Genomic DNA, 13,100 nt, shown 5'->3' on the forward strand with positions numbered 1-13,100 from the left:
ATTTAATTTGCACTCCCCAAGAATATGCACTCCCCAGTCATTATTATACGTATAATTTACACTCCCCCAGTTACTATTATACGTATAATACGCACTCCCCTTGAATTATTTGCACTCCCCCAGTTATTGTTATACATATAATATGCACTCTCCACTACTATGTTTGGATACTGAATCCATATTCATTATTAGTCCACTATCGGTCCAGGGGCGGGGCGTAGCTCAGTGGTATAGCGCTCGCTTGATGCGCGATCGATCTAGGATCGATTTACGTCGTGATGTACTTGCTAGAACGAGAAATAGCCGATAGGGCCCACCGACGCGGGTCGATCATAATCATACCTCGTATTAGGCGAGCACTTTATCATTCCAAAATTAAATTATTTTTATTCGATCATCATTTGTTTTAAGTAAAATAATCTTCCATCTTCAGTGGAAAATCGTTTGCAATGTCGTCTAAAATTCACTTTATTTGCTTTATATTTCATATCGTCCCTGTAACTTCCTTCAGTTAAACCGGCCTCGGTGGCGTCGTGGTTAGGCCATCGGTCTACAGGCTGGTATGTACTGGGTTCGGATCCCAGCCGAGGCATGGGATTTGTAATCCAGATACCGACTCCAAACCCTGAGTGAGTGCTCCGCAAGGCTCAATGGGTAGGTGTAAACCACTTGCACCGACCAGTGTTCCATAATTGGTTCAACAAAGGCCATGGTTTGTACTATCCTGCCTGTGGGAAGCGCAAATAAAAGATCCCTTGCTGCTAATCGGAAAGAGTAGCCCATGAAGTGGTGACAGCGGGTTTCCTCTCAAAATCTGTGTGGTCCTTAACCATATGTCTGACGCCATATAACCGTAAATAAAAATGTGTTGAGTGCGTCGTTAAATAAAAGATTTCTTTCTTTTTTCCTTTATTTAAATATTTTTTTATAAAGGTCTTTAAACAAGGGCGCAAAGCAAAGTTTCTAGTGGGTTCGGACGTCTGCTCTGGGATCCATTCGATCACCACACATTCTGCAAATTTGCAAGGGTGAATCAAGGAAAGTTTTGGTCCCCTTGGGTTCGCCCCTGATTCATATACCCAACACCCTCGTCTAGATTTGCCACTGAGATTTATACCAGCTTTTACAAAACATTATGATAACATAGTGTAATATAGTCTGGGGGAGTGCATCTTATTCAGAGGGAGTGCTTATTATACATATAATATGGACTGGGGAATGCTTATTCAACATATATAATTGATTGGGGAGTGCAAATCCAGGGGAGTGCACATTATATGTGACACTGGCACAGCGGAAGCAAGTAGACTGAGGGGGGGGGGGGGGGGGGGGGTGTGCTGACAGATCGATGGCGCAAAGCAAAGTTTTTAGTGGGTTCGGGAGTATGCTCCCCAATAAACTTTTGAAAACTAGGGGACGAATTTACGAAGCCTGTTTTTCTTAAACGCAGGTGTTTAAGTATTGTAAATGCTTGTAGTTACACGCGTGTATGACATAAACAGCCTTTGTAGATCCGTCCCCGTGTCCTAAAAAAGAAAGAAATGTTTTATTTAACGACGCACTCAACACATTTTATTTACGGTTATATGGCGTCAGACATATGGTTAAGGACCACACGGATATTAAGAGAGGAAACCCGCTGTCGCCACTTCATGGGCTACTCTTTTCGATTAGCAGCAAGGGATCTTTTATATGCACCATCCCACAGACAGGGTAGTACATACCACGGCCTTTGATATACCAGCAGTCGTGGTGCACTGGCTGGAACGAGACCGTATCCTGAAATGCAATTTCCTGCATTTTACATGTAAAATTCATCTACCAATAATATTTTTGATTCAGAAATATTGGGAGGGGGGCTAGTGACCCCCAGCCCCCCTCCCTGCTCCGTCGTGCCTGATATGTGTTTTAATAATACTGCTGAAAAAAGAGTTGGCTATCCTGTGTGTGTGTGTGTGTGTGTGTGTGTGTGTGTGTGTGTGTGTGTGTGTGTGTGTGTGTATGTATATATATGTTGTTGATTAAAATATTTAATAATTGATGTTATAATATTGATAACAGTGAATGCTATTAAGTACAATGAGACCAGATGTAAAAACTATCTAAATACAGTTTAATGCATTCGTCATCAGCATTGATCTCTTGCGTGATTAAGTATAATGTGTGTCTAATGCGCTCGTACAATGATATACATGTACACACACATATTTTATTTAAACACACTATAGCAGTAACCACTTTGTTATAATGATCAGAGATCCCTCATAATTGGAACATCTGAAATGTTACAATTATTCCAGTTAATGTAGTAATATCTAGATATTTTCGCCCAGAAAATATGAATGTGCATACATTTCAACTACTACAATGAACAATATTTATTATTAGTATGCATATTTATTTTATGTCATTTACATAAAGGGGTCGCTTCTTCTAACCAATTAGTTATAATGTGAACTACCATGCTTGACCTTTATCTACTAATTCATTTTCAACTATATGTCAAATATTATATAATGTCTATAAAATATACAATAACTAGAGAAGTTACAATCCTGTGATGATACCTTCGAAATAATCTAAACTAATTTCCCTCTATGCTAAGTAAATTAAAATATTTTATTGCGTATCATCATAAAACATGTATCATCTTTGGGCCAGCATCCTTATTACAATAAACAATTCCCAGGCATTTTCATTTTAAATTGCAAGTTAAATTTTTTTTTTTATATATAATATTCAAACTGTCTACACAATACAGACATAGCTAGTTCATAATTTTAAACTAAGGTTGTTGCATATGGGAGCCATGTTTAAAAAAAACATAACTGAATAAAGAAAGGAGTTTTATATTTAATGACACACTCAACACAACTATATGTATGTGGTGTCAGACATGTGGTTAATGACCACAAATCTATTTTAGAGAGGAAACTATGGACAACTTTTTTTTTTTTATAAGCACCAAGGGATCTTTAATATATGCATCATCCTACAGACAGGATAATACATATCATAGTCTGTAACACCAGTTGTGAAGCACTGGCTGGAACGAGAAATAGTCCAATGATTCCACTAACAGGGATCGATCCTAGACTGACCGCACATCAGGCCAGCACTTTACTACTGGGCTACGTCCTGCCCCGGGCAAATTAATTTAAAAAAAATTTTTTCTCTAATACACATAGTAACTTTTCAAACTAAAATATGGGAAAATAACTTTCCTTTTTAATTAGTTTCTCTATGTCTCTGTTTAGTTAGACCGGCCTCGGTGGCGTCGTGGTTAGCCATCGGTCTACAGGCTGGTAGGTACTGGGTTCGGATCCCAGTCGAGGCATGGGGTTTTTAATCCAGATACCGACTCCAAACCCTGAGTGAGTGTTCCGCAAGGCTCAGTGGGTAGGTGTAAACCACTTGCACCGACCAGTGATCCATAACTGGTTCAACAAAGGCCATGGTTTGTGCTATCCTGCCTGTGGGAAGCGCAAATAAAAGATCCCTTGCTGCCTGTTGTAAAAGAGTAGCCTATGTGGCGACAGTGGGTTTCCTCTCAAAATCTGTGTGGTCCTTAACCATATGTCTGACGCCATATAACCGTAAATAAAATGTGTTGAGTGCGTCGTTAAATAAAACATTTCTTTCTTTTCTGTTCAGTTAATATTTTCTCAACTGTGTATTTCTTCTGTAGAACTAAATGAACTCTGCAATCACTTCTGATTAAACTATTTACATAACCGGCATTTATTCAGCAACTAGTTAACTAGTTAACAACTCACACATTTTACCACATTCCGGATATCTAAAAACTACACACTTCCATCCCCCCCCCCCCCCCCCCCCCCCCCCCCCCCCCCCCCCCCTTGTCTGCAGTCTATCTCAGATTATCACCAATGGACCGGCCATCGTGATACGTAAACAATTAATTCTAGCTACCATCGGCCAAAGTTGTTATTTCTTTGTAAGCCAAAACACCCAGCCAGAAATAGTTTACATAAACCACCATCGCTGGATGTAAACGGTACCGGCTCCAACCCAGAGCGAGTTCTTAAGGGCTCAATGGGTACGTGTAAGGCCACTACACCGTCTTCTCTCTCACTAACCACTAACCAACTAACAACTAACCCACTGTCCTGGACAGACAGCCCAAATAGCTGAGGTGTGTGCCCAGGACAGCGTGCTTGAACCTTATAAGCACGAAAATAATTTGAAATGAAATAGAGCTAACATGTGTCTGTAGCGTGTCAGGCGGTATGGCACCTAGGATTCATAGTTTACAGCCCACCACAATCCAGTGTTTTAAGCTAACGTGTTATGTCTGTCAGCTATGGGTAATACTACAAAATTCAAGAGAGACAGAATAAGGTAGGGCTGAAAACATGGTTTTGGCCTTTTGTGGAAATGGACATAAAAGATAATTGGTTTGGGTTCTGATGTATAAAAGCATAAATAAATGATTGATTTGAATGAGACATTGTGAAATGATAGTACACATTCCAATGATGCCGACAAGGTGATTAAGTAATTTTTGTATAATTCTCCATATAATGGGTTCTGGCCCTAACCTGGAACAGAGCATGGATTGGAACTCACCAGAATATGTCAACTTCATCGACTTTGAAAAAGCCTTTGACAGTATCCACAGGGAATCGCTCTGGCGGATACTCAGACAATATGGCATATCCTCCAAACTTGTTAACATCATCAGGCTGTCATATACATGCTTCTGTTCTCAAGTTATAAGTGGCAACCTTCTTAGTGACCCTTTCAACATAAACACTGCGGTAAAACAAGGGTGTATTCTTTCACCATTCTTGGGATAGACTGGATCATGAAGAATGTGGAACAATCAGGAAGAAGAGGGATCCAGTGGACTTGCAAACATACTCGAAGACCTGGATTTCGCAGACGGCATCTGTTTACTTTCTCACCGTCATATAGACATACAGGCCAATACAAGAGACCAAGCAACCACTGCAGAGAAGATTGGATTTAAGATCAACATTGCTAAGACAAAACTCATGAGAATGAACACCAAGTCCAACGAATCCATTATCTTTCATGGTGACAAAGTTGAAGAAGTTGATGACTTCACCTACCTTGGCTCTAAGATGACAGCCGATGGAAACAGTGACGCAGAAATCCACTCAAGAATCTTCAAGACAAGCCAGACATTTGCATCACTCCGAAACATCTGGAAAGCAAGCAAGATTAGCTTGAAGACAAAGGTACGCCTTTTTAAAAGCACTGTTTTAAACACTCTACTGTACAGAGCAGAATCCTGGAAAATGACCAAGACCATCGGTCAGAAGTTGGAGGTCTTTCAAAATCGGTGCCTTCGCAGGATTCTGGATATCTTCTGACCCAACATCATAACCAACGAAGAACTCCATAAACAAACCTCCACACAGTCATTGGTATCGGAGATCAAACGCCGAAGATGGCGCTGGATTGGCCATGTCATCAGAATGCCTCAAACAGCCCTGCCAAGAGTGGCACTTCGATGGACCCCTCCTGGAAAAAGGAAACGAGGAAGACCGAAAGAAACATGGAGGAGGACAATAGAGATGTAAATTCGAGAGGGCAGTCTGAGCTGGGGGCTGCTGGAGAAGCTGGCAAAAGACAGGCAGCAGTATATATATATTCTGCAATCAAATAGTGAAACTATCATCAATTAAACTATCATCTATGATAATAAGTAACACTTACTTTTTTTCTATTTTTTTCTCTCACATATTTAGGTTTTGTCGTGTAAATAGCTTTGTTTGTTTGTTTTCGTTTCTTTATTTTGTTCATAGCGGTTGTTTTTACTGAGTGGAGTTCTCTATGTGTTTGATCATTCGGTATTTCCTACCATTTAAAACAAAACGTAAAAACACAAACAGATCTCATAGCGTGCGACTCGTTCGAATTTCCATCCAGTAATATAAACAAACTAACTACTAAACACCCTAAACTCCAACCGGGACCGTACAACTATAGAATTTGTATATTTTTTCGTAATCAGGGTTGTAAAGCGCTTGCCTGATGCGCGGTCGGTTTAGGATCGATCCCCGTCGGTGGGCCCAGTGGGCTGTTTCTCGTTCTAGCCAGTGGTATTTTCAAAGTAGGGCTTCCAGGAGTCCAAAATATTGGACTCGAGTACTCGAGAGTCAAACTCGACCCTGACCCGAGTACCCGACACGTACACTAGATGATAATGAGACTAAGGAATATTTAGTAAAATAGTATTATAAATGCATAAATGCATCTTAATTCCAGCGCTGAACATGGATGCCAAATCATGCCATTGTATTGCATTCCACACAGTCGACTTTTGTGTTTTTCCTCAGTGTCTCGTAGCCCTATAATGTAATTGGCAGCAAGCACATGACAAAATGACGTAAATAATATAATTAAATGAGAGTGCTCTTCCTTGCACGGATACTAAAGTCCTGTGAACAGACTCGGATCTTGCTAGATTCCGCACGTGCTTAAAGGGACATACCCTAGTTTTAACCCGTGAACATTAACACCAAGTTTAGTTAAATCTACAAACCTGAAAAACATTTGGATAAAGTTGCAATTGAGTGAAACGTGAGTCTGTGACTTTGAAATGGTGAAATACCCTCTAAAAACGGACTAAAACTCGACTCCACAGCTGTTACTTCTCAGACGCACGTGCGTTTTAAAAAATATGAGAAATGCATTTTGTGATATTAAAAACACCAGGATGACCAAAGACACTTCGAATGTACGGAAATTAATAATCTAAACAAAAAAAATCTAAGTAGAGTATGATTTCAGTTATCAAAAACGGCTATATTAGTCAAAAATATACTTTAGTGTTTAAAAACTAGGGTATGTCCCTTTAAGTACTCGTGGAGACCCTATATCAAATGCCGTGGTATGTGCTATCCTGTCTGTGGGATGATGCATATAAAATATCACTTGCGACTAATGGAAACATGTAGCGCGTTTCTTCTCTAAGACTATATATGTCAAATTTACCAAATTACCAATAGCCGATGATTAATAAATCACTGTGTTTTAGTGGTGTCGCTAAGCGCCCTCCTGCTGCGCGGTCGGTCTAGGATCGATTCCCGTCAGTGGGCCCATTGGGTTATTTCTCGTTCCAGCCAGTGCACCACGACTGGTATATCAAAGGCCGTGGTATGTGTTATCTTGTCTGTGGGATGGTGCATATAAAAGATCCCTTGCTGCTAATCGAAAAAGAGTAGCCCATGAAGTGGCGACAGCGGGTTTGCTCTCTTAATATCTGTGTGGTCCTTAACCATATGTCTGGCGCCGTATAACCATAAATAAATATTTGTTGAGTGCGTCGTTAAATAAAAAAACATTTCTTTCTGGTGTTGTTAAACAAAACAAAATATGGTAATCACTCCATTTATATATTTTCCTTTAATTCATTTATTCATTGTAACCGGGACGAGAATGCCAGCGATGCAATACATATAAATAATTAAATGATCACACCTCGTAATATCTACATCGCTGACATTAATTAATGATGCTTCAGAGGTACGGTAACAATCCGAAACTACAAAACATAAACACAATGCAGTCATGTATTCAGTTATGACAAATTAAAGACTGATAATGAGTATTGGATCTGTTTAAGGGGCGGATCCAAAAACTATTTTGCGGGGAGGGGAAACTAACGGAAAAAGGCACCATCTCGTCAAAAGGACATCCCTGTAAAACAGAAATTGACAGAAAAAAAAAGAAAGGCAAATGAATATTTATAGGATCGACGGGTTTCAATAGAAAATGTTAACATTATGGGCAATAATAATTGATTTGGTTCAATAAAACCTTCGAGCAAAGAACTGACTGCAGACAACAATACTTTCCAGTCAGCTAATGACATTTCCTTTCACTGATCAACTATACGACTTTGACAGCAGTAATGGCGAATTTTACCGGTAACAGTTTAAAGAAAAGATCACTTTATGTTTTAGTTGTCTTCTTTTGTAAAATTGTAAATATGGGACTTTGTGCTCAAAACGAGTGCGTGGTCAAATCATTTCGAAGGTTGCCACAGTACAACAATAAAAAACCAACAGAAACACCAGCAAAAGAACGGAATGTGGCCAATATAATGGAATGTACCGATATGTGTTACCGTGACGACACGTGTGTAGGATTTCTCTTCAACAAGAACAACGGCTTGTGTTCCGACTACAGCAAACAATTCCATTTAATGTCATTTGAAGACCAAGCGGGAACAGTAGCATACGGTAAGAGAACTTTACAATATGTTTCTAGTATAGATATTGCATTTTACACACACACACACACACACACACACACACACAGGACACATACAGAGAGACAAAAAAAATGGAGCTAAGCACAGAGAGAGAGAGAGAGAGAGAGAGAGAGAGAGAGAGAGAGAGAGAGAGAGAGAGAGAGAGAGAGAGAGAGAGAGAGAGAGAGAGAGACAGACAGACAGACAGACAGACAGACAGACAGATATAGAGAAGATAAACAGAGAGATCTAAACAGAGAGAGAGAGAGAGAGAGAGAGAGAGAGAGAGAGAGAGAGAGAGAGAGAGAGAGAGAGAGAGAGAGAGAGAGAGAGAGAGAGAGAGAGAGAGAGGAACAAGAAGCGAAAATGGGATTGTGAGGGAGATCGGGGAAGAAGAGATTTACAGAGTGACAGAGATAGATAAGAGAAAGACAGCGAGAGAAAGAGATAGCGGGAAAGGGAAGATAAAGTAGAGCTTTCATATTTTTAATTTACAATTGATTTTGTATTACAGAAATTATTACAGAACGTATTAAAGAAAGTAGTACAGAAAGTAGTACAGAAAGTAGTACAGAACATGTTACAGAAAGTATTCTAAAAAGTACTCCTGCACCCAGTGGTCCCGCAGACTGCGATGACGTCATGTTACTGTTAGGCGGAAACTACACCAATGGAAAATACAAGGTTTATCCACGTGACAATGGCAGACATATCGATGTCTGGTGTGATAATGGCTGGCTGGTAAGTATCATGGGTGAAACAGTTTCGGTAAGCATAAGCATTCGTTTCTAAAGCATGTCAATATTTATAAATAAACAGTTATTATCCAAATAGCTACCTTTTTATTAGTATTTCTATGCTTCAAATGAACACTAAACTGGCTAAGTGCGTCAAAAACCTCTTTCGGTGAGTAAAACAGCAAAAACTTTCCAACACAAAACTTTTCAGTTTTATCAAAACATGTATGTTGTTCAACAAAATATGTACTTATAATAATTTATTAAAAAAATATTTTAAATATTTTAAGCCCACCAAAGAGCAAAATAGCATGAACATATTTCAAGTATTTTAACAAGGAACACCGAGAAAGCTTCCAATTGCCTCGAAAATAGAATGTGGGACGCAATTATTACATGTTCACAGAATTAAATGGCCAAAACAATAGAAGTGCAAAGGATATTTGTTTGGCGACACCTCAGTACATTTTAAAGCTATTTCATGTTGAACATGTGGTTTAATTTAGACACTTGATCAAAATCATAAAGTCATAATGTTACGGTGTTGACCGTTACGGTGTTGACAAACGTTGACAAAAACACATTTTTATACAATTATTGTTGATTAGCTATGTTGAGTTGCCAAGCTATCTTCGAAGCATCCATTTACAATGATCTTTGAATGAATCATATCCCATTTAATACATCAATATATTAATTATACCCGTTACGGTGTTGACGTAGAATAAACATACGCAGTGACCCGTTCCTTTTTGCCTGATTATTTGTAGAAAACTGAAATAGACGGCACTTTTCTTAATATCATTTGAGACGATTGTGGTTTCCTTTACTTGAAAGGAATCATGTGATATGCCTTAGTTTAAAACTGACCGGTGTTACGGTGTGGACGTGCTATTTGCAAAATTAGTAACAGAGAGGGATACTATTGTAAAATAAATCATAAATGTAATTTCAGCCTGAGAATATGTCATGTTTTCCATCTTCAAGTCTTTATTAATCGACTGATTGTTATAAAATAGTGAATAAAATTATTATCCTGTTCAATTATTTAGACCCAAAGTTTTTTGCAAATGTTACGTTTATTTCCTATTCGATATTTGTTTTCTTTGCATTTACATGAAAAAAAACCCCAAACCCCGACAGGTTTTATATACAAATCATCATATAAAATGCACGAAGTTGACTTAATTCCACTTTTTAAAAATCTCTGTGTCGTTTGAATGCACGTTATTTCTCCTATAAATAACTAAGGTCATTTGCATATCAAAACATTGGGATCTGAGGCTACGTGAAGGCCATTATAGCTTGTTTCACTAAATCAAGGTTATTATTGTTTTGCAGTGTGTAACAGCATTGTCTAATCTTTCCGTTAAACATAGATGTAAACAAACAAAACATGTAACCCTTTCTTGTAGGTGCATTATATTTAATAAATTTAGCTAATGTATTATGTATTTTTATTTTATTATATCAATTATATATTAGCATACCATATCTAACCTAACACAACTGAAGTGTAGCACAGTAATAAACACAAATCACCTCACACACCGCAGGAATGTGCTTTCCAAATTTATAAATAAATTTAATGCAGGGCCGGACCCAGAAGACGGGGGGGGGGGGGAGATAAAATGTCAAAGGCCACCAACATCAAATAATAATAAAAATGTTATTTAATTTGCCTCTAAATTGGGAACTCATACGTAGATATATATATATATATATAATATTTAGGGTGGTGCTAGGGGCCGGGGTTTGGGGGTGGGGTGTTACATTTGTAATGCGAAAAACCAAAGGACTATTGTTCGGACTCGTATGGGTTCAACCACTTTTTCATCCCGCAGACACAGCCCTGAATGTTCAAAATACGATAGCATTGCTTGGTCAATAACATCATTATTTCAATCTATGACTGCACGTGTGTTGAGGCCCATTTTGTAATAAACGACCCATTTTGTAATATGTACCCATTTTGTAATAAAAAACGACCCATTTTGTAATATGTACCCATTTTGTAATAAAAAACGACCCATTCTGTAATAAACGTAGGTACCCATTTTGTAATAAAATCGGACCCATTTTGTAATAATAAATAGGTGCCCATTTTGTAATAAAAAAATGCCCATTCTGTAATAAAGGCTTAAAACGTCAGATTACAACATAGGTGTAGGCCTTTGTTTAATATATACAAAGTGAAATAATATTAAACTTTGTGTTTAGATTTATTTCGATGGTCGATGGTTCGCCTGGGATACGAAATTTCTAACGCTAACCCTATAAATATACATTGTTTTCTTGTTCCAACCAGTGCTATTCGGTTGGGGTATGAAGAACCAAGTATGTTCTACAGCTGTGTATCAAAAATAGTAGCTTGTGTGGGTAGTCTGTATCATAATTATCGGAACAGCAACAGCTGATTAAAATACTTTGTGATGTTAAAGAAGCATACATTAAAGATTTAATTAATATTGATAAGTGTATTAGTTTGGCATAAAAATTATAAGTTAAGGCACTCTCTTGTCTAAAAGCATACTAGTTGTCACTTTTCTTGTATACTGTTTGTGAATGTAATACTTTTATACATGTAGGTAATTTTTTATTTTATATATTTCATTGTATTACCTAACATAAAAACCAAAAGCTCTTGTGCGTTTATACATACTGTGTATATATGCTGTGCTGATAAGCTTACTAATATGGAGAATAGTGGTACTTTCGGTGATCATATCACCCTGCAGCGAGCTGCGCAATTGTTCTTTGTGAACATTTTAATATTTTCTAGTCTCGGACCTCATGCAACAACCTTACTATCTCCCTCAACTCATTTTAATCCAGCATTGCCAACACTCGTTCTTGGTCATATTGCTGAAGGTCACGGGGAACATTACGTCAGTTTAAGTAATTCAGCCGAAATAGTTCATAACACTATGCATCGTTTACAGTCTGACGATGATTCTATATTAGATGATGATCACGAGTATCCTTCTCTTGTAACACATTCCACACCAGTAACTGACGGTGATACGGAATGTCTAATTAGCAACACCGGTATAATTAATGCATCTAACAAAGGGGAGTGCGGTGACGGACAGGCTTTACCAAACGAGATTTTTAAGGAAATCATTAGATGGTGTATGTATGATGACTGTCACATGCTCGGAACGTTTAATAGGGTATCCACAGGACTTAGAAAACTGACAGAATCTTTCTTACCAGAAATACATATTGACGATTTCTTAGCTGAACGACTGCGTTTATGTGGCGCACTTGAAAAAGTTATAAGTGTTCAGAAATTAATTAGAATTGCGGGTAAAAACAGTGGGCTTGGCCTGAGAATACGACAGTTATTCTCACAAAACCGCAGATGATACAGTGCCTGGTTGGTTGTTTCCGCGTTATATTTTGGGAAATTTATCATAAACGATATATTTTGGAAATGATCGAATTTCTTACATTTTTAAATTCATATTATTCATCATATGGTGGTTACGATCACTAATCATTATTCTATTTCGGCAGTCCTCTAACGACATCCTGCTTCTGCATAATAATAATGTTAGAATAAGTTGTATTGAGAAAAGAAAATTATAAATGTTACGCAACCAAACGGACGCTCTCTCTCTCTCTGTCTGTCTGTCTGTCTGTGTCTGTGTCTGTGTCTGTGTCTGTGTCTGTGTCTCTCTCTCTCTCTCTCTCTCTCTCTCTCTCTCTCTCTCTCTCTCTCTCTCTCTCTCTCTCTCTCTCTCTCTCTCTCTCTCTCGCTCTCCCCCCTCTCCCTCCCTCCCTCCTCCTCTCTCTCGCTGTGTTTGTGTGTCTGTTGTTTTGTCTATCCGTGTGTGTCTCTGTGAATATATACTTAACTCCAAAAGAAACGCGAATACGTAGATTGGAGGTTTTGAGTGCACTCATTGAAATACGTCCCAAAGTTCTTAAAATAATCGTTTCTATGAAAAACTTAAACAATTCGTAAAGATGAGATTTCATGTTATTGACATGTTAAAAATCGAGGTCGCATTGTCATTTGAAATGTCAAGGCCATGGCGCTTCTTCAATGGCGTCACATGCCACTCAAACATGTCCACTAATAGCGGGTGTGTCCGCCATTGCTGGCCATG

General features: G+C 38.3%; 1 protein-coding gene across 1 annotated transcript in view; it reads left to right on the forward strand.

Annotated features, from left to right (window-relative positions):
- Nucleotides 1–8,609: 8,609 nt before the first annotated feature.
- LOC121392666 (fibrinogen-like protein 1) overlaps nt 8,610–13,100 on the forward strand; it is a gene marked incomplete at its 3' end in the record, with an annotated part of 18,134 nt that continues 13,643 nt past the window's right edge. Inside the window, exon 1 of the mRNA XM_041523779.1 lies at nt 8,610–8,989. Coding sequence (XP_041379713.1) covers nt 8,891–8,989 — 99 coding nt within the window. The remainder of the gene's footprint in view (nt 8,990–13,100) is intronic.

This window comes from Gigantopelta aegis, unplaced genomic scaffold (genome assembly GCF_016097555.1).
Source record: "Gigantopelta aegis isolate Gae_Host unplaced genomic scaffold, Gae_host_genome ctg4260_pilon_pilon:::debris, whole genome shotgun sequence".
NCBI lineage: Eukaryota > Metazoa > Mollusca > Gastropoda > Neomphalida > Peltospiridae > Gigantopelta > Gigantopelta aegis.